The sequence below is a fragment of the Malus sylvestris genome, chromosome 6 (assembly GCF_916048215.2).
Source record: "Malus sylvestris chromosome 6, drMalSylv7.2, whole genome shotgun sequence".
Lineage (NCBI taxonomy): Eukaryota > Viridiplantae > Streptophyta > Magnoliopsida > Rosales > Rosaceae > Malus > Malus sylvestris.
The window spans coordinates 8233320-8258886 of NC_062265.1; the positions used below are offsets into that span (position 1 = coordinate 8233320).

The 25567-nt window shown below is 39.1% G+C and overlaps 1 protein-coding gene and 1 pseudogene across 1 annotated transcript; one reads left to right on the forward strand and one right to left on the reverse strand.

The window, feature by feature from the left end:
- The first annotated feature begins 1437 nt into the window (after positions 1-1437).
- On the forward strand, positions 1438-5020 carry LOC126626658 (phosphatidylglycerophosphate phosphatase PTPMT1-like). Its single transcript, XM_050296034.1, has 6 exons — positions 1438-2193; positions 2592-2714; positions 3090-3183; positions 3843-3925; positions 4030-4119; positions 4377-5020. Exons 1-6 carry the CDS (start codon positions 1972-1974, stop codon positions 4746-4748), a joined length of 984 nt encoding a protein of 327 aa, XP_050151991.1. The 5' UTR covers positions 1438-1971; the 3' UTR covers positions 4749-5020.
- A 354-nt stretch (positions 5021-5374) lies between these two features.
- LOC126626657 (uncharacterized) lies at positions 5375-10897 on the reverse strand (annotated as a pseudogene).
- Between the last annotated feature and the right edge of the window lie 14670 nt (positions 10898-25567).

The following is a 25567-nucleotide window of genomic DNA, read 5'->3' on the forward strand; positions in this document are numbered from 1 at the left end:
AATTTCTCAAAAAAATCTAAACAATTCAATTCAAATTTCTAAAACATTTTTGCATCACGTTCAACTTCTCAAAATTCAAATTGCAATTACGTGCTGCATCCATTTTTCATTGCCTCCAAGATACTCAACGCACTTTGAATTGTTTGGAAATTGAATCCTGCTACAAAAAAATTTTAGAAATTTCAATTGAATTGTTTAGAAATTGTTTGAAAATTTCAATTGAATTTTACAAAAATACATATTTACATATTTATTCCTACATTTAATGGAAATTGAATAAAAAATTTATTTTTAGGTTAAATTTGTTAACAGCCTTCACCATAAAAATTTAAACCCTAATTCTTTTACCATAAATACTATCTTTCGAATACACTATTATAACGGCGACTATTTACCCAATTTGGCCAAAGTAAGACCATCTCCAACCGAAGGTCCAGAGGGTTAGATGATTGAAAATAGCCCGAAAATTGTCTCTAACTGAGGGCGAGGCCAGAGGGCTCGTGGACCCCACGGAATCTGAAAGGACCAAAGGGCTAACCAACTGGCCTAATCCAGCCAACCAGCCCTGGGCTAGGCTGGATTTTTTTATTATTAATACATTTTCTATCAGATATATCCGACAGTATTGTAGTTATTCCTGTTGGTTATAGTAGGCCTTTTTTTTTTTTACAAAATTTTTAATTTTTTAAATTCTATTTTTTTTTCCTATGACTTCCTAAGCCATTATACAACATTAAATTAAATTAAGTAACATGAAACAACATTAAACAACATGAAACAACATTAAATAACATTAAATTTAAGTTATAAATTATGTTTGACCTTATGATCCTCGATTAGAAACGATTTTTTATGACAGGGCTAAAATGAGCCATATGGTCATTTGACCCTCGGTTAGAGATAGAGGCAAATATGGCCATGTATTGTTCATTAAAATATTAATATCTTGGAGAACTAGAGGGTTAAAACGAGTCATCTGACCCTCGTTTGGTTAGATATGGCCTAAGTAAATGAGCTGAGCTCGTAAGTTTAACAAGTGTGAGACATAAGGTAGTTTGCTTGTTTGCTGACACCCACGAAATTAAAAAACAACCACAGAAATAGAAAAATATTCACGTCATAATTTCAATTATCCTTTATATCTTGTCGGCTAACAAGAGATTTTTTAGTGTGACGGGCACACAAGGTGGTACACCACGTATCATTATACAAATGATGAGATATGTGTGTTGAAAAATTAATAACTTAAAAAATAAAATTTTTCACCACTTACATAAAAATACGTAGTATACCATTCGTATTCTCATCACAATTAAAATTTTATCTCTGCCAACGCCACCCTCCTAAATGCTCCTGATTCCCTCAAATCGCACCACGTGTCCCCACTCACGTTTTTCAAACTCCCTCCTTAATCCCCCCGTGACTCTATCCCTTCCCTCCATCTCCTTCATTCTACGCTCTTCTTAATAATTCTCTGTCTCTCTCTGTCGTTGGTCCGCTTTCAGAGTTTGTTGAGCAAAAGGTGGAGTAGAACCTCAGCCTATCCTCTCCTTCAAACAATTTCTTATTTTTAGGGTTAGGGTTTCCCCCAGATCTCACCAATTCCCATTTGATCCCCCCAAATTTCATCGATCCTTGATCGCATCCCTCATCGTATTCATCGTCTCTCCCTTTCTCTCCGATCGTCCCCCTTTTCGTAAATTATGGTCGCAAGCTTTTCCATGGTTTGCAGTTTCTCCGTTATCAAATCGAATTCGCTCCCGATCCTTTGTTCCTCTCACTGTTCCAGAAATTATAGGTTTTCTCGTATGATCCTGTGATTTTTTTGGTACATAAAAGAAAATTTTAGGGTTTTAATGGCGCTTTTTGTGTAAATGGTTGTTTGTATGTAAATACTTGGGGAAAATTTAGGGTTCTCTGTTGAATTTGTGTGTAATTGTGATTGATTGTGTCGGGTTTGAATCTGAGGCTATGTATATTGAGGAACTGAAGGGAGGAGAAGTTGCAAGTGGGGAAAAAGGGAATTTGTCCCTTGGAAATAGAGATTTTGATAGCAGGAGCATCACACGGTCCGATGCGAAGCGGGTTTTGATCGGTGCAGGAGCTCGTGCGCTGTTTTACCCGACTCTGCTTTACAATGTCATTAGGAATAAGCTTCAGGCTGAGTTTCGGTGGTGGGATAAGGTTGATGAGGTACAAATTCATTTTATTGTTCTATTTTTGTATTTATGTATTTGTCATGTGTATAGATTGGTTTCACTTGCCATATAGTATATACGTTTAGGTGTTGGGTTTGATTTAGATTCCGAGTTCGATTCGATAGCTCTTACGAGTACTTTATGTCTGTGAACTTATCTCGTATTAATGTAATTCATGAATGGGGTTTATGTGATTCTTTGTGTGCGGTGATGTTAGCTTGGAATTCTTTTCTTCGCTGATAGTTTATGTAATAATGTAGACCCAGTAAATTATCTTCAAACAAAAAATTTTGCTTATGTAAACATGTGGCTTTTTCTTCTGCGAGTGTTTATATGATCTATTGTTGATTTTTTTTTTTTCGTCCGTCTGAATGCTAATAATTTTATTTCCAGTTTGTATTGTTAGGTGCAGTTCCATTCCCTACTGACGTACCTCGCTTAAAGGATGTCGGAGTTGGTGGAGTCATAACACTTAATGAGCCATACGAGACTTTGGTTCCAACATCTCTTTATCATGTTAGTGGTTTTTCTTGTGGTCATGTTACACCCCAGAATCATTCTTGAGATTTGTATTGTGAGAGTTCACTTGCTTTTGGAGATTAGTTGATGCATTTTTCTCTCAGATGAAATGGTGTTGCTGTTTGTGAGGATATCTTTTGCTTTTTGTATGACATATTTAATACCTGACAGGTTAACTGGTGTTTTCTGTAATATTGTTATGTATTAATATATGAATTATGTGGATTAAAATTGACTTGGTTCATGTCTGTACTGGACCAAAACTTGGGGATTTGTTTTATTTTTTTCTTATACTTTATGTTTGCAGTCTACCCTATTTCCCAGTAGTTTATGTTACCATATTTTTATGTGTTTCTACTAAATATGTGGCAGTCTCATGGCATTAACCATCTGGTGATTCCTACAAGAGACTACTGCTTTGCACCATCACTTGATGATGCATGTCGTGCTGTAGACTTCATTCATGGTAAGCATTCTTGGAACCTGATTTGATCATCTTGGAAGGCCTTTGATATTGCATGACTTAGCTCAAACAAGGCATGTTTTTAAGGCCTTTGATATTGCATGACTTAGCTCAAACAAGGCATGTATCCATGCCATATTCTGTTCTTGGCTAGATACTGTTGACATGTTAGGAAACTTTTAAAGCTGAATACAATCATCCAGCATAAGTCTAATATGCAAGGGCCCAGGGCGATTGTGATGCTGTCCTATATTTTTTCAGTGTAAATAAGTTATGATGTATGGTGGTGGTTGTCGAATATTATAGACCATCTAACCTGCCTCGTGTTTTATCAGTCAGAATTTTAGAAACTTAAAAGAGATGATTTTCATTGACTCTTTTTCTTTTGGTCATTTTTAAGCTGCTTAGTGGTGTTTGTTGTTGAAATTTACTCTTTAAGGGTAAATATAAAAAAATCATTTGATTTATTTCATCTGTACTTGTTTAATTTTCATTAAGGACTAGGAGGTTTAGTGTCAAGTCATTATATATATATATCCTGGGATCGATCTTGTCATTTTCGTGTAAATGGTTGATTGTAGTCTAGGATAAGATTTTGTTTTTTCTCCTAAGAAGACTGTTATCTGATATATTTCTTTGTCATTTTGGTTTTTGTCATGAAGAAAATGCATTAAGTGGACAGACAACATATGTTCACTGTAAAGCTGGACGGGGGCGTAGTACGACCATTGTTATCTGTTACCTGGTTAGTACTAGGCTCTGAAATTACCAATAACTCCGAGGATTGCCAGCTTTACTGATCTTTTTTTAATTTTTAATTTTTTTTTAATTATATATATTTTTATATAGGTCCATCACAAGCAGATGACACCTGAATCTGCTTATGAATATCTAAAGTCAATTCGGCCGAGGGTGCTTTTAGCCTCTGCTCAGTGGCAGGTAACTTGTACAACTTATCTGTGATTTGCACTCGCATTGGTGGCTAATATGTCTCGCTGCTGTTTCATGCCTTTTCCTTCTGTTGGTCCTCCTGGTGTAGTGAGAAACATTGTATTTACATTTTTGTTGTTAAATCAATATCAGTGTGCGAACAATTTGCTTATAGTACTAGATTTACACCTGATCTGTGGCATGATCTAATTCTAGCCTTGAATTTGACTTTTCCTGATCTCCTATTTGATGGTTCCTTTTTTCAGGCTGTCCAGGACTACTACTATTTAATGGTGAAGAAAGCTTTTGTTTACAGTCACATGCCAGATCTGATGATGACACCGCTTCAGTCTGCTTCCTCACACAATCTAGTTGCATTTGATGAAGGCTCTGTGGTAGTGGTAGCAGAATCAGATCTTGAAGGATATGATGCGAGTTTCCAGTCTGGCACCGTGGGAAGTGAGATTTGGGCGGACTTAAGTGTGGTTTATCGGGTGCGAGTAGCCGGTCAGGCAGCTCTTGCAAGAATCTCATGTATGTGGCTCCGCTTCGGTGCCCACCAGAAGATGTCAGGAGAGAATTCGGGCAGGAGGGCTGATCGTCTGAGCGGCATTAGTGTGGATATACAAGTCTACTGAGGCGAAGCCTTAGAAAATGCATACAAGTTGTTTGCTAAGCGTTCTTTTTCTTTATACTTTCTCGTACAGAAAGGGGGAATAATGTTACATGAGGCCGCTCTAAACTGCGTTTTCGCCCCCTTATATAAAATTGAGTCAGCTACTTGTACCTTGAATCGAAATGAAAGAAAGTAGTGCATTTTGGTTCAATTATATAGTACAACAACAACAAAGCTTTTTCCCACTAAATAGGGTTGGCTATATGAATCCTAAAACGCTATTATGCTTGGTTATATGTCAAATCTTCCGTTCGATTCAAGTACTTCAAATTTTTTCTTAGAGTCTTTTTCAAAGTCTTCCTAGGTCTGTCTTTATCCTTTCAGTCCTTTCAGCCCTAAACCTCTGTCATGTAAGGTTCAATTATATAGTGATGCATAAAATTCACTAGAAAGTGATCTGTCTTGTATTCTATTGGAGATATAGAATATATCATCTCTCTCCGAATTCAAGCAAACAAATGCTGCCTCGAACATTTATTTGGTAACCAAATTTAGTAGCACACAACACACGTCCGGAGTCTGTAATTCAAGTGGTTTAGAGCGATTCCAGTGAGGCGTAAGGCGTATGCATGCGGAATATCAAGTCAGTTTTTATGCTGAACGCAATTTTATTTACCAAGATCAGTCCTTGCATAATTTTGTACAGAATAACATAACCATATATTAGCAGGGTTTCAGTCACATAGGCATGGAATAAATTGCAATTATTGTACAAATAAATCATCCCCACCCACAGACCCCAGTGTAATTCTTGATTTGGTAGTTTGAGTTACCTAGTAATTAAGCTTCATCAAGGCTGAGGGAGTGACTTGTCCTATGTGAGCCCAAGAAGTTCACTGAACAAATTCTTGACTGGTAAGGGCCACCCGTAAGACGACCACCCTTCCGGTACATCTCCAGTTGATGCTCGCTCTATCATCAAAATCAGGCGTTACTTGCATTTTCTCATTGCTTTCCACAAATCCATGTTCAACTCCACTTGCCCTGGTATAACTAGCTTTCTTGTTTCCATCCATCATCGACGCTGAAACTTGCAAGTAGGGCACCACGTGCTTTTTCATGTCGCTGGTGGAGATTCCGAGATGACCTCCTGCAACGCTAATGTACATGACCCTCCCAGCTTCATCCAAGTTTCTCAAACCGATCCAGTCCTCAGTAAACAGATCGGTCTGCATAAAAGTGAAAGCAAAGAAGACGCGTACGCTTAATTGTAAATGCAAATCTTCTAATGCTTCAAGTCTCTAACACTAGTATTAGTATTATTGTACTTCTGTTACCTGTTGTGGACTTAAAATTGATTTGAAGCTCTCATCTTCGTAATATCCAAACCACGCAGTCTCCTTTGGTATCAAAACAGTGTCATGCTCAAACTGCAGAAATACGAAATTAACATGGAAATAATGTATATGCTTACTTGGCTAATTATTCTGAGGATCTAAGAAATGTTACCAAAGAAATATATTTTTCCAACTTACCATGATAAGCACCAGGTTCTGTAAGCTACTAAACCTTTCCTTGTACGTCGAATTTTTCTCACCAGGGAGTTCGTTGTTGAGCTTCGGAAGAAACTTGCATTTCTCTTAATAATCAGACATTGCCTGGAAAGAAACTGTTGATCAGGATGAAGCAGACAGCTGATTCCGTCAAACTTATGATTGCAAGGTTACTTGATATATTTATAACATAGGTATATGAAGTAAAAACACCTCATTAAATGTATCGAATGTTTCATTTCGAGCCACTACTCACATTTGGTAATTTAAGATAACCGCTGGGAGCCAAGTGTTCCTGCATTTTCAGAATCACAATCAAGATAGTGAGGCCCCATCAGAAATATACCTAGGAGGACGAAAGTTGACACCGTAATAGAGACAAGAAGAAAGAATCAGCAGAATTAGATGCGTACTTGAATATAGTCAGTGTAGATCTCTGATTTGAGTAGCTTATTCACAATGATGCAAAATATACCAGACTGCAGAGGCACAAAAACAAAGCCCCTTATCATTATCAACATATCTCAAATAGGTCACAAGAGTATTTCCAACCAAGTTTGAAGTGTTCCTCGATAGTTATATACCTTACGACTCTTAATTTGAGACATATTTTGATATAAACATTAAAGTTCCGCAAAAATCTCACAAATATATAAATACGCTGCGAAATCAGCTAAGTACAGTTAAGTAAATGACCGGAATAACGGTGGGATCTTTGTATTGAAGATTTCACTCTTAGATGTACTTCATACAAAATGCTTTCAAAATATTCTCATCTTATGTAATTGAAAGAATGACATAGGAAATACTGTTTGCTGCAACCATTTCCGACAAAGTACTGTAGAAAGTGCTAATCCTCTCCTGTATAATAGCATAAACTTTCCCCTATATATATATAGTTCTTTTGGGCGAGAAGCAGGCCGGTACCATACTACTACAATTGGGAAGAGGAAACATCAAGCTTACTAGGACAGTACTTTGTAAGCAATATCTGAATATGCAAGTTCAATTGTAGTTTATATATATGTACATTCTTCACCAGAAGCTATGTCAGCAAAAAAAAACATTTGGTTAGGGAGGGATTAAAATTCCAAGATGATAGTATGATACTTACACCGCAGAGAGGCACAGAAGCAGTACCCGCATGAGGTCCTCCTAGAGAGATAAAGTTCTTGACCTGTTTCAATATCGGCAAAAACAAGAATTTTCATATTGTCAACTCTGCTTATATTAGGAAATGAAACATCATCCTGTGCGAGCATTAAACCAAAGAAACAATGATACGGAAGAAAGATCTATAAACATAATAAAGCATTTGCCTATAAACCACACCATAGAAAAATGCGACTAAAAATTTCTCCGATATCAGAAATAATCCTAAGAGCTATTATGTCACACCAAAATAATATAAGAAAATCCTAAAGAACTTATAACACCATTCCTTATGCATTTTTAAAGAGTTGGATACATGTAGCTCACTGCATGTATGATAACTGAATTCAATTTTTGTTATTATAACAATACATGTAGTCACTTGAAAAGCAGTGGAGAAAACTTGAAATTAGCAGAGTTAGTTAAATTGAATCTTACAGGCGGTCCATCGATGCAAAATTCTACCACACCTCGGCCTATCAAATTGCCCTGTCAAATTAAAAAGAAAAAGTTATGAGAAAGAACCGATTGACCAGAGTTACATGAGCATCAAAACTCAAAATTATAAGATACAATTCATTTACTCATAAGCATTGAGGTATTGAAAAAACAATCAAACATGGTGAAAAAATTCTCATAGATCAAACGACAACGAAAGCTACATAATATAAAATAATTGCATATCCACAACGAAAGAAAATAAAATGTAACGCCAGATAATGCCACATATAGCAACAAAGCCATGAGCCAGTAGCTAAACTTGGGAATAAAATAGCATCTAATAAGGACAACATTGAAATGTAACGACAGCTTAACTGATGGCCAGAACAATGATAAATGTTCTAAAATACAGTCATAGACACCAAGAATCATTAGGGTGAAGATGGCGGATGATATCAACTCAAGGAGTGATTTGATTCAAATACAAAATACATAAATAAGGACCAGTTAGGTGGATGAGGAAGAAAGGACGTGATGACATGTATTTACTAAAAGAGATGGTGAGGAAGGATGTCAATATGTTATTCCGGCTATGGTAACTTAATTTGTGGAGTTGAGTTGATAAAAAATCTAATTTACTATAAATATATGTGAGAAACAGAAAGATCCAATCATAATAATACCTGGGAGAGACCAACAATATTGTAACCTTGTCTCAGTTCTTCCTTTTCTTTAACCTGTAGTTGTAGTAGGGAACAAAGTCAAAAGTCACAGAAACTTCAAAAGCCAGACCAACATTATACGGTAACAGGAAAACTTCACCACCTTATCACAAACGATTCTGGTCTGCAAACATGTAGAACAAAAGTCAGATTACAAGTGGAAATCAAGAACCATCAATAAAATGACAAGCCTTGATTTTTTTAGTTTTTACCTGTTCTTCAAGAGGTAAAAACCAGGAATCCCACGTTCCATCCCCAACTTCTCTGCAGGAAGGTAAATCCAAGCAATATTAATGGAAAAATACACTACATACTACATATGTCCCCCAAGAATTGAAAAAAAAAACGTGTAAGAAACCATAAGGGTGGACTTCCCAGTTACACATCACCAAGAGTATTTAAATCAGGTTGTATCTTATCATATTGTTCTATAAACTCAAGAAGGCAACACCATATGTTAAATAAATCTCAGGATCAGAACTTGACATGAACATATATAAAAGTTGTTAAAAACAATGTGATGAATAAACTATGAGCAATCAGCTCTAGAAGGATAACATATAGCAATGGGAAAAAGTAAGCAGGCTTGAGAAGAAAATAATGGACCATACATGCAATATCCTTCAGTACCAGAAAAGTTGCTCAGTTGCTCGGTAAACTGTTTAACTCCTTTATTAGAGCACTGGTCTCCAATGCCTATCATGATGAATGAAGCATTAGAATGCAGAAAGAGCGTAAGAATGCAATAGTAAATAATGGTAAGAGAAGAAATGAATTCTTAGTTTCAATGATCTACAAAGTTAACAAAATCCAGGAAAGAACCACTCAAATATATAAAAGGAGACTAAAAGAAGAACTAAAATGGATGATGTTCGTAATCCAACCAAAAACACTTGACAACTAATATTAGATTGACCAAATTCAAAGGAAATTAGGTATCGCTATAAATGTCAAACTTCTTTTCAAACATACAACACAGAACACTTGCACTACTCCAAAATTTTCTTTGTTAGGTCATTCTCATGGGTCAAGATTGAATTAGTACATTAGATTATGCAGAGTTTATTGAATGCATTAGTTAATTGGCTAACACGGAGGTTCTGACAATCATCAAATGAAAAATACATCATACTACCTATACCTCACAAAAGTACATTGGGTTCATTTTCAAACTCAGACAGACTAACTCTCTCTTGAGAGACTACTTACCACTTGAATTATAATTTTAGAGGCTGGTTTACATGCCAAATTTTCCTCGTAATTCGAATTATTCTGCTGCAGTTAGATGAGGCATGCCCAGGCAAGCAACAGATATAGTGGTAACAATCCAGCAGCAGTTTTTATATCTTTTTTGGCTCAACGTGTTATTTTGTTTTGTAATTTTCTCAGCAGTTTTTCTTGGTGATTAACTTCAAAAAGAATCTATTTGGTTCATGCTACAGAAAGAAAAAGTAACAGCCGTTTGTATCTCTGTGTTCAATTATGTTCCTCAGGTGAACCGAAAAAAAGTGATTTAATTCTTTGATCTGCAACTTCATGTAACACTTTATTTAATTAAGCACAGTTATTTTATATGTAAGATTTTTTACCACACAGAAAAATGCAAAAAATAGAACTTTGAGAAGATTTCTTCCACATATAGATTAAGTCCATGAATCCATGCATTGCATCCGATGGCATTTGGATATTAGTATCTAATTGAACATCTTTGGTAAAATGGTCATAATCAAGTTCCTAATTAGTTCTATAAACCCTTCTCTAATACAGCAAATTACAGCAACCCACCATTATTTAGCATCAATTAATCAACTTTTGTACAGAAAATAACAATAATATCAAAAACCATAAAAATAAAGCAAAACCCAGATACAAAAACAGATTTATCAAACAAAATATGAATAATTTCTTTAAAAGGAAAATTGACAAGTATGAAACAGAAAGAGCAGGAAATTACCATGGAGGACTATGAAGGGTACGGAAAGTGAAGTTGGGATGGATATCAAAGCCACGATGAAGACGACGACCAACTCCATCATCTTCTCTTCTGGATGAGGTGCGTAAATAACACATCCCAATATTAAATATTTTAATATTTATCTAGGGTAATAGTAATGGAGGGTGGTGGTGTGTGATTGGTGGATAAAGAAGCTTAATACATGGAGGCACAAGTGGGATGAGCGGCGGCTGCGGTTGGCTTTTACTCGCCTGAATTTATTGACGATTGTCTGGTTTGCTTCTTGAAGTCACCGATTGATGATCTGCCAAAAAAAACAGAGATTAAGGAGATGTATTCAATTGAGAATTCTGAGAGAATTTAATTGATTTATGAATCCGTGGATTTTTATAGAGTTTAATTGATTTGCAGAGATTCCATATAAAATTTTAATTTAATTCCCTCGAAATCTTACAGGAATAGATGAGATTTGTGGATGCTTAAAATACATTACGAAATCTCTCCAATTCTCTCTAATTCTCTCTAATTCCTCAACTTTCTCAAATTCTTTAAAATCAATTTCTAATTGAATACACCTGGAATGTTATAAACTTCTTTAAAATCTTAATTGAATACCGCTGGATTTCTAAGGATTTTAATAAACTATCTTAAAATTCTAATTGAATACATCTATAATTTCAGAGAATCACTTAAAATCCTGATTGAATACCCCTAGATTCATTAAAAGAATTAAAATATCTTAAAATCCCAATTGAATATACCCCCTAAATAGGATTAAAGTCGCCGATTGGTGATTTGCGTAGTCAGACTGTCGATCCCTAGGAGTGGGAGGTATAATTTTTGTTTATTGTTATATGGTCTTTAGCCATGTCAGCAAATTTTACAAATGCCATATTATATTAGAGGAAATTATATTTTGTCCCTCATCTTCCACTAATACGAGCCGTTAGATTTTGATCCAATAGTTACAATTATTATAACTTTTAGAAAGGCTCCCTATTTGTAGTCGTTGGATCAAAATCCAACGGGTCAGGAGAATCCTGATCTCCTGCTCTTGAGATGATCCAATTCCGCGTTTGAATTCAATAATGTCACGTCATGTGTAATTTTTTTTTCTTCATATGATGTGATATTATTGGATCAGAACACTATAATAACGGTGAATTCGTTTCATATAAATTGTTCTTTTCGCTAAGGATGGAACTTGGGCAGGCTTGATGCTCAATCCAACCCTAACCTGACATTCACAATTCGAACTTTAGTTGGGTTTGCATTCATTAGGGTCGTTGGTGCTATTGAGCTTGTTCCTTCTCTATCTCGTACTCAAAATATTATTCGTATGGGAAAATGGGTTTTCCTTCTATTTTTTTCTACTACTTTTCTAGACTTGGCTATAGAGATTTTAGAGATGCATCTTCCAATTGATGAGGATAAGGACGTGTTAATTTGGAAAGCTTCTACATTTGGAGTTTTTTAGTTTGTTTATACCATATTTAGGGCCTCGTATTTAGATCTCGTACAAATACTCAGGGGACTTAAATGTAATTATGGGATAAAGGAAGGGGCAAATATGTAATAAGTGAGGAGTCCTTATTCTATAAAAGGACCCCTCACCCTCACAATTAGGAGGAGGCTCATTCTCACCCTCGGATGCCATTTCTGAAGCCTCTCACCCCCTCTCAAAGCTCCTCACATCCCCTAAGCTCTCTCTCCCTCTCCATCAGAGAAATATAATACAATCAGTGTGGACGTAGCCCAAACCTTGGGGTGAACCACGATAACTCTTGTGTCATTTACATTTCATGCAGATTCACGGTCGGATTTACGTTGTTCCAAGACATCCGGTTTTGTGCATCAACATAGTTCTTATATGTGTGAACATGAAAATTTCCTGAAAACGAAAGAGACAAGAACGACGTGCACAAGGAGCCTATTTATAGGCTTTGGGAACAAATCACCACCATCCATTTGTTTTGGTGGATGTTGTAGGTGAATTTTGGTGGATGTTGTAGGTGAAACTTGGTGTAGGTGAAACTTGGTGGATGTTGTAGGTGAACTTAGTGTATGATGTAGGTGAAGTGAATGAAGGTTGTAATTTTAATACAATGGTCAACATTTATTTCACCAAAATTTCAATGTTTACAAATGTAATCTTAATGCAATGGCTAACATTTATGCCACCGAAATTTCAATGTCTACAATATGACTATGAAATTGTTTGTCCTTGATTTCATGTTGAGAGTTGGGCTTCTATATTTGGTGTCTTTTCATTCCACCTCGCTACTCTATTTTAGTTTGGATGATTCTTTTCAAAAAGCTCTCAATAAAGGATGAACTTCAACGACGAAGCATACCCTTTGGTTTCAATATGCCAACTACATTACAAGAATTCTGAATCTATTTAGCACTTATTTTTTAGTTGTGGATTTGCACAACGTACTTCATGTTGGCTTGCAATTCAATTTGCCAATATTCTTCTACTTATGAGTTCCTTCTCAGATTTATGGCTTGCTTTTGTGTCAAAGTGGTTTCTCCACAACTTTGCAATGTCTGGCTAGCATCATGGTTTTTCTTATTAATGGCTATTTGGAAGATGCGTAATAAAGTGAAGTTTGAAAGTAAGCTTTATTCCCTATCACACCTTTGTCGTTCCATTTTGGCCTGGATTAGGTACGTTGGAGTTTTCACTCCTAGGCATGTAATGCTGACCCTAAAAACTACCAAGCCTACGTGGCACACAAACCGAGTAACTAGTGAGCTAACTACGTCTTTCGGTTGATGCGGGACGTGCTAACTCGCCGGCCGAGCTCGGTTGATGAGTAAAATATGTTGATGTTGCATTGGGTGCGCTGCTGACTTTTTGATCATGCAATTGCGGCCGAGGAAGGAATAGATCTCGACCTTCAGGTTCTAGAGCTTGAAGACAAGGCTGCTATTTCTACAAAGTTCACAAATCATCAGCGTCGGATTCGGTCATGGTGATTATATTTATAAGAGTATAAGCATACCAAATCGACACCAGACTATATGGACACAAGTATTCAAAGCAGACGTACATTTTAATCGTAAATGTTGTTCGGCCGTTAGAATGCCGAATTCTAAATCCAACTTGTGAGTATCTAATCATAAAATAACTCGGCGTTCAACGCACCGAGTCTAGTGATTCATAACACCTCACTTCGCCGAGAATGTTCGTGAGATGACCTCTGCCAATAAGGATTCGAAAACCCTTCTCAACCGAGACTTAGATAGATAACCAATCAACATTAACGCAGTGCTGTTTATCCAAACTAAAGGTGCTTCGCGATCGGTTGATTCTACGGTGACAGTGTTGTTTATCCAAATTGAAGATGTTCGCCGGTTACCTTCACAGTGTTGTTTATTCAAACTGAAGATGTGTCAGTGAAAAAGAAAATAAAAATCTCAAGGTTGTAGAGCGGTTTCGCGTAAAGCGAGAGTTTGCGCAAGGCAGTTGATGAGTAGATTTTATATTATATATTTTACCCTAATCTTAGTATATTTTGGTTAATATATTGGAAGAATTTTGATACTTTGAATTGTATTTTCAATATAGAACTTTCGATTCCTCTGGAGCAAAACAGGATCAAATGGACGAATTTTGGAGTAATTCCAGTTGGAGGACGTTCGTGAGTCACTTAGCTTGATCGTATCAAAATTTGGGATTTTTCCACCAAGCGGTTATTTTCTGGCGATGAAATAAAGAAGCAGTGCGCAGTGTTGGAAAGTGACGTTTTTGGAGCCCAAAATGACCTCGGATGGATTCGTGGCCTTCTGGAAAAGTGTTCAGAATATTCCAAACATTAAATCCAGCTATATTGGGCCAGTTTTGGAGCAGCTTATGGGCCAAAACGTGGCTGTTCAGATTTTAGACGAATTTTGCTATTTTTATTTAGGGTTTTTATTAATTTTAGTTTGCTAGGGTTTGCGTGGAGGCTTAGCAAATATATTGCTTGGCCGTCTACAGTTTTAGAGAAGGCTTTATTTTATGCAATATTGGAGACAGAGAGAAGTGCTAGGGTTTTGAAGATTTTCTACTTGAAGGTGTTTTCAATCCTTTTCTTAGGAATATTTTCTATGATTTCAATTATGAATATGCGGAACTAATTCCTTTTGCTAGGGCGAAGCCTTGAGCCTTAGCAGGAATATGTGATTTTTATTTAATTGCTTATGATCGATTGCATGCGTACTTTGAATTGTTAATCACCGGGATAAAAACTATCTAATTGTCGTAATGCCTGATCACCATTAGGATCTTTACAAAAGTAATTTGATGCAATTTTGGTCGGAAGGTTCCCTGAAATTGACGCTGGCTTCTTGTGATTAATAATTGTAATTTCTCTTAGGATGAATATCACGTCTTAAGGATTGCATGGTTTTTCAAAGGATTTTCATAAAGCATAATGAGTCTTTCATGTTTAGATTTGATCCGAACGTCCGGACGGGTTGCATGTTAGATATACGTTCTATGTTGGAGGTTCCAAGTAGAATATGAATTAGGAAAATCTAACCTTCAAAGTAGCATGTGTAGATCATAAGTAATTGGTAAAAATTCATAGGATTGCTAGGTGATGGTGGAACCCTAGTGCTTTCTTAATTTGATTTTCTCAAAACTGTTTTCTTCTCTCTAGTCCTAATATTGCAGATTGTTTATTTTAATTCATTAAATTCGTTTTTATTTTAATTAGGTTATAAAATCAATCACTTCAATTTCTATTTTACAATAATTAAATGGAATCTGATTAGTTCGAATTATTTAATAATCCCTGTGGAGATGACCTTGCGAAATCCGTGTATACTACAATAACCTTGTGATTCTTGCAAGTAAAATAGGAGATTTAAGCCTGTTCACATGAGTAGTAAAAATCCTATCAGCAGTTTGTGTGTTGAATTGGAGGGTTTTTTCGTTGTTTGCCGCTTTGTATTTATAGCAGTCAATCTCCTCTTGGCTGTATCATAACTATACTCGGATTAGGATTCTTTATCTTAATCCAACCAGGCCTCGGTCAATCCTACCGTCACTAAGACTCTAAACCAAACTCCTTATCCGGCCATCTTTATTTCTCAAATCTTAGCATCCTTATCCTATTGAGACTCTTTATCATACCAAGACTCGACCCATTTGCTCTTATCCAGATTAATCCTTCTTGCAATAAAACTCGACCGCCCTAACTGGGTAGCCCATGACCCTTGGCCAGCCCACAATATTTTCAGAAAAGCTTTAGACCGAACCTAAACTTATGTTCGGCCCAATAGTATTATTTTGGGCCCAAACATTGCCCCTTCACTTCTGAGCTTTTCGGCTTAGAACTCCTTAGCCGAGTTTCGGCCTTGAAGAAGTGAACCTTAGGTATTTGAAAAGTTCCCAATATTCCAGCCATCAGGTGTATTCATGAAACACAATCGCACGGTCCTAGTCTTATCAGTCATCCTGCCATGTGGCGTCTTCTGGGCACGTCTGTCCTCTAATGATGACACTTGAAACGTTCGTGCAGACGTTAAACATCACTTTGTCATTAATTATGCCGCTACACATACCCACGCCACCTTGAACCACGAACTGCTAGGTCATCAAATCGTCCCTTTATCATCAAAACTGCTGTCACACGTTACGTTACCACGTCGCCTCAATCCCCGAGTTCTTTGGTCCTTTCACACGGGTTTTCGAATCTCCATAGTGATTGAGAAAACCGACTGTTTGATTTTACCATTTCTTTTCAAAATCGAACGATTGACCTCCTTCTAAAACTCTTATAAATACCCAAAATCCTTTATTTTCCCATTTACGCTCTCAGAATTCTCAAATCTTTTATTCCCAAATCAACCTGCAAAAACTCTTTTCCAACCAGAAAATTTCCTCCAAGTCCAAAACTTCTTCAAACTCTTAGCAATGGCTTCCAACATCTTCATCTCCAAACTTTCCGATGAATGCGCTAAGTGCAGGGACTTCATCGACCAGAGCACCATAAAAAATATGCGATTTGAAGGTGACTTGAGCACTTCTCATCAGTTCCTGGGACCACTCTTTATAGACAATGTCCCAGCGTCCATTACTAACCTCATCAAAGACAACTGCCTGAAACCTTTGTTTCAAGGATATGACTGGTTGAAGTGGGAATTGACCAAACCCCAAGGAACCTGACCTTCCACTACCGCGACCTAAGTAGTGTGGGTCGAAAGGATAAAGAAGTTCTTTAACAAAGAATGGAAGGTTCTTGGCATTTATGATGCCATCAAGCCTTCGACCATCGAGATTGCCATGGACAAAGAACTTCTTATGGTAGCTCTGGGTTTTTGGTGCTCGGCCACCAATACTATGGTCCTTCCACTCGGCCCTATTGGCCCTACTGTTCTCGACATCTTAGCCATCCTCGGGACCTCCTCTTCAGGTCTCCCGATTAACATGTCCCTCTCTGGATGTCCATCTAACCTCGACCTCAAGATACACTTAGATGAACGCGCGGTCAAGTCGCTAAGGAAGAAAAATCAAGAGCCATTGATAGAAAAAGTTCAGAAATTGCACAAAAACTTCTTTAACTACAACACCCTCATTCAACATTTCGCTGGCCGAAGGGAAGAGAACCTCAGGAAAGGAGAACATGAAGCCTTCATTTTCTATTGGTACAACAAATTCATTTGTTGTACCAAATCAAATAAATGTTTGCTCGAAAACATGTCGGTCGCTGAGGCGTTAGCTAGTGGTCATGTCCTGGCTCTTAGCTCGGCTATCATTGCAAACCTCACACGATGCCTAGCCGAGGCGACGGTCAACAAGATTGACCCCCACTAAACTGGCTCACTCTAGGTCCTTCAATTCTGGTTGCAAGTTTATTTTGCCACCCTCAGGCCAGAAATCCCCAACTGCATACCCACCGAAGCATTGGGTTTGCAATTGGGCTCTAGACCTGCTCCTCCTCACTTAGTCGAATAAGTTTTTAAATACTTTTTTTGGCCTAGAAAACCTTTCTGATGATGAGTTTTTGATCTGCTGTCGTCAAGAATATCCCCCTTCCATCAAGCTCCCATCTTCGTCCTGAACTGAAGCCGAAGACGTTGTCCTTCGAAAGAGCTGGGGACCGTTTGTGCTGATGTGCAACCTTCCCTTCGGTTGCGATGCCAAACGTGCGAGTTGGGAAGTCTACCATCCCCACTTCACTACCCCACTTCACTGTGCGGCAACTTGGCTACCTCCAAGGCTGCCCATTGCCTCTACTTACCTCCCGTTCTCTCCTGAGCCGATGACACTTCTCTGGTTCTTCAGAAAGAGAATGCAAGGAAGCCAAGCAAGAATTTCAAGAAAAATGTAAGAAATTCCGCCTCCAGCCGAACGTCTTTGAGACATTCAATACCGCCACCTTTGTTGAATGGTGGGCCGCCTATACCCAAGACTTTTTTGGTGCACTGGTCGAAAACATTATCAAGAAAATTTTTGGTGACCGCCCGAAGAAGACTTCTGCCCCGACCCCTAAAGAAACGACTCAAGGTATTTGTCTGTGTTTATCATTTTACTTTGGCCATTTGTTTAAACTTGCTGTTTTAATTTTAGCTTCTTCAGGTAGTTATGCGGACGCAGCAGCTGTGGCTGTAAGCAAGAAAAAACTGCCCCCTCGCTAAAGAAAATCGTGACCGCTTCGTCGATTTTACCGGGTAAGCGGTCTCGCCCAGAGGCTGAAACGGCTGGCGATGCCCCTTTCCTAAAAGATGTGTCAAGAAGTTAGTGAGAAAAAAGGAGCGGGATATTCATGTCATCTCCAGCCAGACTACATGAGCCACCACTAAATCTCATCGCACTCCTGCCGTTCGAGTCTCGACAGAAATGCAAACGAAACCTCTCACCGATCAAGCTCATGAGGTTCACCCCGTTGAACAAGTCGTGGTCAAGCCGACCGTTGATCTGATGGTTAAGGAATCCTCAGCTCCAAGGTCGGTCGTTGCTCCCATCTCGAAAGAAGCGGCCACCTTGGCCGAGAAAACTCTATCCCCGAATCCAAAAACAAAAACAATGATCGTTTTGGATAAAGATGTATGACTATGTTGTTGGTAACTTTTCCTTCCACTAGATTCTGAATCCTAAACAATTCTTATTTCAGGATGACGACAGCGAAGAACTCCTGCTAACGAGTCGCCCTCGACCAACTAGACTTCCTACCAATAATTCTCCACCTGTGGTTGAGGCGACTGACCAGGTTGATCCTCCTACAGCCGACCGTGGAAAAAGGCCACTTGTCGAGCCTGAAGCGACGGCAGAGACACTAATCTACCTGCAAGATCAGGACTTTGGCATTCCTCTTTAAGAAGTTACTTCGGCTTTTATAAGGCTCGGTCTCTTTCTTTTGTTGATTTTATTATAACAAGTCTGAATCGAGTATAATACTAAATGTCAAGTGCCTGATTATTCATTTCACAGACAATTCCAGGTGTTATCTATATTACCTGGCCACCTCAGTGGTCATCGAACGTAGATAACCTTCATCGGCCGCGTGAGTTGAGAAGCAGTCTTAAATACTGTGCTCATCCATTAAGCTTTCTAGGTTCGAGCAATGAACCAAAGAACCTGGCCGAAGTCTCCTCCCGGCAGATCTAAAGCAAATTCTCTCTATTATATTCTTTACAATTTTCTTTTCATATGCAGCCTTTTTAGGAAGTCGAGCTCGACGTTCTCCTTTCGAATACTGCTAGAGTAGCCGGATAATCTACTATGTAAATCGAGCCTTCTTCGACAACCGAGGCTGAATCCAATGCCCTCACCAAGTTACACGAACTCATATCTCTCTCTGCTTCACAAATCCTTCAATGCAAAGGCCTCGACTCTGTAGGAGGGTGCCTGAACGCTCTTGCCGATGATGGTCTACTGAGTACCGAGAATGTCGTCCACCTTTCCAATATCCTGGAGCAGACTCAGCAATTTTTATTACTTTTGAACAGGCTCTCCAGACTGATAATGACCTAAAGGCTGCCAAGACCGCTCATGAAGCCAGTCGGCCAAAGGTTGAAGCCATTAAAGCAAAGAAAATGCAGTTGGCCGACTTTGATCATCAAATCACCGAGCTGTAATGTCGAATCACCAATCTTCAACTACAAAGGTTAGCCGTTGCTTCAGACCTCGAACAGAATTTTGAAGCAAATAAGGCTCAATTAACGGATTTCGCAGCTGGCGCAAGGCAAATCCAGCATCTTCAGCTTAATCGAAGGATGAGGCAAGCCAAAGTCACCATAGGTGAAGTAAGGTGGTTGGAACTGAAGGCTGCTCTTGAAGCCTTCCTTCTTCTGACCCCTTAGGGTTTTGGCCTAAGAATTATTTGCAACTTCGCTTGTACGTTTCTTTGCAAAATTAATGAAATGATCTTTTATTCTCACATCTCCTAAGTGACTGGATAGTATTTCTTTAGAAATTTTCCATTGATTGGTAACTTGTGAATTAAACCAGTTCGATCTTTGAGGTGGTATGCCCCATTGCCGAGAACTTTGTGAACGATGAACGGTCATTCCCAATTCGACGACCATTTACCGAACCTGGGGTCTTTAATTCCTACAGGCAGCACAGTTTGCCAAATAACTCATTCTCTCCAAATGTTTTTTGTCTGACTCGCTGATTATAAGCTCACTCAGCAATCGTTTTCTATGCCATCAATAAATTATAAGCGTTAAGTCGATTTTCTTCCAAATCTTCTAACTCTTACCGCATGGCCTAACTGTACTCGACACTGAACAAGCTACTTTGTTCAATCACTCGCAATGAGTTTATACTTAGCTCGACTGGTAATATAACGTCGTGACCATAGGTTAATGCTTATGGAGTCGTTCCGGTTGCCGATCGAAGTGAAGTTCAGTAAGCCCACAATGCTTCGTTTAACTTTAAATGCCATATACCAGGTCTTTCTTTTACCATTTTCTCGAGAATACCGATTAAAACCTTATTACTTGCTTTGCCTTGTCCATTCGTCTGCGGATAATACGGCGTAGACTGCTTGAGTCGAATTTTTAGATTTGCCGTGTACTCCTGAAACCTGCCAGATGTAAAGATCGTACCATTATTTGTTATGATTGTTTCTGGTATGCCGAATCTTCACAATGTTTTCTTCTACAAAATTACAAACTTCTTTAGACATTAACTCAGCATATGACTTGGCTTCGACCCATTTGGTGAAGTAATTCATTGCAACAAATATCCACGCATGTTTTTCTATCTCGGAAGATGATGCAATTTTGCCAATTACATCCATGGCCCATCCTTTGAACGACCATGGTTTGGTGACGAAATGAAGTGACTCGGCTGGAACCCTCTGTATAGGCCCATGAATTTGACACTGCACACATCCCTTTGCGTACTCGATACAATCATTCAGAATGCTCGGCCAGAAATAATTATGTCGTCGAAGCAGCCAGCGCATCTTTCGTCCAGATTGATGAGCCCCGCAAATTTCTTCATGTACTTCTGCCATTGTTTAAACAGCTTCTTGTAGGCCGAGGCATAACAACAATAGCCCATCCTCACATTTTCGATACAACTCATTCTGGTATGATATGTAGTTTGTGGAATGGACCCTTGTCCGTCAGTCATGTTTTTCACCAGGGTTATCGAGATATCGCATAATCGTCCTTCTCCAATCATCTGGTAATGCATCGACAGCACAAACCTCTATAAGGTTCTTCTGCACTAACAACGATGGTAAAGACATGACTCGTGTACGAATCACGCAATCCCGTTGGAGAACTTGCTGATTAACCAAGGCAGAGTATGCTCGTGGTGACACAGGTATTTCTCGGCCTAGTTTGCCCCCCATGGGTTATGCTCCGAAGGCTATTTGAGCTAATTCATCAACGTCGGTGTTGTGAACTTGTGAAATGTGTTTGAAAGTAATGTCGTCAAAAGATTTGGTAAAATAGCTAGCAACCATGTGATAGGGTGTTAGAGTATAACTCATGCAATGAAAGGTCCCATTAAGTTAATTAATCACAAGTTCGGAATCACCGAGAATAAGGACAAGAGTGGCCTGCAAATCGTGTAAGACACCGAGATCGATGACAATGGCTTCGTATTCAGCCTGATTATTCGTACAATCAAAATTGAGCTTGAGAGAAAAATACCAGCTGCTATGATTTGGGGATTGAATAACGATCCCAAAGCCAGCCGAGACTGAAGTACTAGAGCCATCAAAATACATTGTCCAGTAATTATCAAATGTGTCCACCATGCCGATTTCAACGTCATTGCCCCCAAACTCGTACGACGAGGGATGTTGATCCAAGAAATCAACCAACGTTTGGCCTTTGACAGCTTTTTAGGGCACATATTGCAAACTAAATTCGGACAGTGCCATTGTTCACTTGCCGATTCGGCCATTTACTGTCGGTCGAGTTAGCATGTAACGAATAACATTGGTCTGGGCGATGACCTAAGTGACCGATGAGAGCATATAATGTCTAAGTTTTGATGCAGTGAAAAATAAGGCGAGGCAAAGCTTCTCGATGATGGAATAATTAATTTCTTGTGGGTTAAGATTTCAGCTAAGATAAAAAATGGCTTGTTCTTACCTAACATCATTGTCTTGTGCGAGAAGGCATCCGATGGATTCTTCGGCCGCTGAGATGTACAGCTTAAGAGGTCTACCACGTCATGGTGGAACCAGGACGGGTGGAGTTGTGAGGGAGACCTTGATCTGCGTGAATGCCTCCTGGTGTTCTGCACGTCATTCGAAGGTGTCAAAATCCTTAAGTTTCAAGAGTGTGGAGAAGGCTTTCATTTTCCCTGCCGAATTGGCAATGAATCGTCAAAGAAAGTTAATCTTGCCAAGCAATGATTGTAGTTGTTTCTTAGTCGTCGAGGGTGGAGCATTGATGATTGCTCGAACCTTATTTTCGTCTACCTCAATACCACGATGATGTATAAGGAATCCTAAAAAATTGTTGGTTGATACGCAGATAACACATTTGATGAGATTCATCTTAAGGTTGTGCTGGCACATACGTAGGAAAGCCTGATGGAGGTCATCTAGATGTGTCTGCCGATGTTCTGATTTGATTACAACATTGTCGATGTAAACTTCGATGATGGTACCAATCAAATCATGGAAAATAGTATTCATGGCTCGTTGATATATGGTGTCGACGTTCTTGAAGTCGAATGGCATGACAACCCATTTGTATGTGCCGAGTGCCCCCGGGCAACGAAAAGTGATTTTATGAACATCGGCCTCGGCGATGAAAATTCGGTTATAACCAACATGTCCATCCATAAAGGATAAGATCTCGTGGTTTGCCGCTGCGGCGATTAACAAATTTGAATTAGCATTGGATACTCGTCTTTAGGAGTTGCCAAGTTTAAAATTTCAAAAATCAATACAGATGCGCAGGGCACCACTTTTCTTTAAAATGGGGACGATGTTTGCCAGCCATTCGACATATTGAGTTGTCTGAATAGACCCAGCTTTTAAAAGTTGAACGAGTTCATCTTTTATGTCGAGTTGTACTTCGGTTGAGAATTGTCGAGGTGGTTGGCGGAATTGTTTACACCCAGGTTTGATGCGCAATTCATGTTTGACTAGTGTGCAATCTACACCAGGCATCTCATGGTAACTCCAAGCAAAATAATCCTTAAATTCTTTGAGCAAGTTACAAAGTTTGATTTTTACATGTTGGGGTAATAACGCACTAATGAACAAAGGTCGTGGGGTTTCGGCAGTTCCAACGTTGATTTCCTCTAAGGGATCTTTAACTTGAGGTTGACTATCCTCAAGCTCAGCTGGTGCAGCTTGAACTTTATCGAGTGAAAGTACTGAGCCTTGTCTTATTCGTCCAAAAATTCGACTAAGTGCCCGAACTTGGTTGTTTGGAGATAACATACCAATGGGCCAGCAGTCGTTCCATGGTAGATGAAACTGCAGCCTGTCGTCTGTCCTGGAGGTCTTCAAACATCAGTATCTACGATCAGATCAGCCAATCCAAGCCTCGTCGAATCTTAATGGACAGTCTCGGTGCTTACCTTGATTGCTTTTTGTACCAAAATTCTAGTTGGTCGTCCTTCCTCGTTCAAACCTTGTAGGGTAATGTAGTCGACATGATCATCGTAATACCGTGCTTGAATCATATTGGCTTCAAAAGGTTGATTATCGGCCGGATGCACCACAACGGATTTACCATCCCAAAAAATGGGAACCTGATATAGTGAAGAGGGAATGCAATTTGTTTGATGGATCCAATCCCGACCTAGTAATGCATTGTACTCCGTCTTAGAGTCAATGATAAAGGATGCGGTCATGTGATTGGGACCTACCACTCTTACCTTCAAAGGAAGCATTCCTTTGGTTTGAGACTTGTTATCGACGAAGCTGCTCATAGTTATTCCTGATGAGATGAGTTTTTTGTTGGACAATCGTAGTGCCTTCATGACGGATACTGACATGATATTGACCGTAGCCCCACAATTGATGAAGATTTTGGAGATTGGATAACCTTCGATGTGAGCTGTGACATACAACAACTTCAAATGTTGAAGATTAATCGAAGAAGAACGGGGAAACAATATGGCTAGAGCTGCTTTAAGTTTGTCGGTTTCACTCGTTTGCTTATCATCTTCGGTAGAGAGGAAATCAACTTGTGTTGCTTCCTCAGCAACCACATCCTCATCCAAGGAATTTGGTTGAGGTGTAGTTGGTTGAAATTCAGCCGGTAGGACATGGACCATGCTGATTTCTATATTGTTGAGGACTGAAGGGCCTATCGGGTTTTGGTCGTTGTCTGCTGAGTTATCGAGTACGGTATCATGCTTTGAGGCTTCCTCGACCTGGTCTTTTCTTGCCTCATCGGGTACCTGCTCTTATGGTGTGTCAATTGAACCTGTTTCATTCTGGCTGTCATCTTCGAGCTCAGTCGTTGCTGGGGCTTGGTTTTATCTTTGCAGTGCTTTGCGGGCTCGTTCTTCACAGGTGATTTGAGCATCCATTGTGTCTAGGTAGGCATCCAAACACACCACATGATCCTTCTCATCGGCTGTAAGGCCGAAAATAGATACGGCTGAGAATACTTCGAAATGATGTCGTAAGTACTAAAGGTCTTCGAAAGAGAAATGTAGCTCAGCAGTGTCTATGTCAATATATGGGTCGACCTTGAAGCCGAAGACCCGAGCTTCTCGTATGTGCTGGAACCTGGCCTTCATTGCTGGGTTGGTAGTTTTCTGAATAATCTGTTCAGCATCAGGGCAAGTGAGTGCCAGGTCAAGCGCTTCTTGCAACGTCTTGGGTAGGCCGTATAAGTCATTGGCAGAATGTGTCTTGTGAAATTCTCGTATGTACTCCAATGATTTTTCAAGGAATGGAGGATGTAAATTTCGTCGGACACTTATTAACGACTCTTACTGGGGTAATGGGGGAAGCTTGATTTCGGCTTCTTGTCTAAAATGCTCAAAACGAGCTTTCATCTCCCCTAGCTGAATTAGGAGTTTAATGCGCTTTCCAGATTCTTCAATGGTGGTTTCAAAGTTGCGATCAATTGCCTTTTTCCTTTGAAGTAATTCGGCCATGATTGTTGGGGTTTGTTGATCATTTCCACTGCCTGCTGCTTCTTTCGGCTGCCATTTGATAGCTGAAGTAGCTTGTGATGCCTGTCGTCGAGCCATGCAGTCTATCAATTGGCGTCGACGTTTTTGAGATTTGGATAATGCAGTATACATGCCAGTAGGAGAATTGTAACCATACTAATGTTGTTCGCGTGGCTCAGGAAGATTGTATCGGCCTTGGTGATATCGAAAGTGTAAACTTTTGATGTTTTAACCATCTCTTCAGCAACCAAGCGGGTTTTAGCATCCTTGGAGTTAATATGAGCCAATGTCTTGCAAACGTACGGTTTATCTAACATTATCTCGGTCGCGTCCACACTGACATATTGAGGATCCTCGCCTTTGGCCGATGCATAGCTTACTATGGGATTTTTATAAATCATTCCCCGGGATGGGGACTTCGAGATCTTTTCCTCTCAGAGCAAATAATCATATTGCTCAACATGT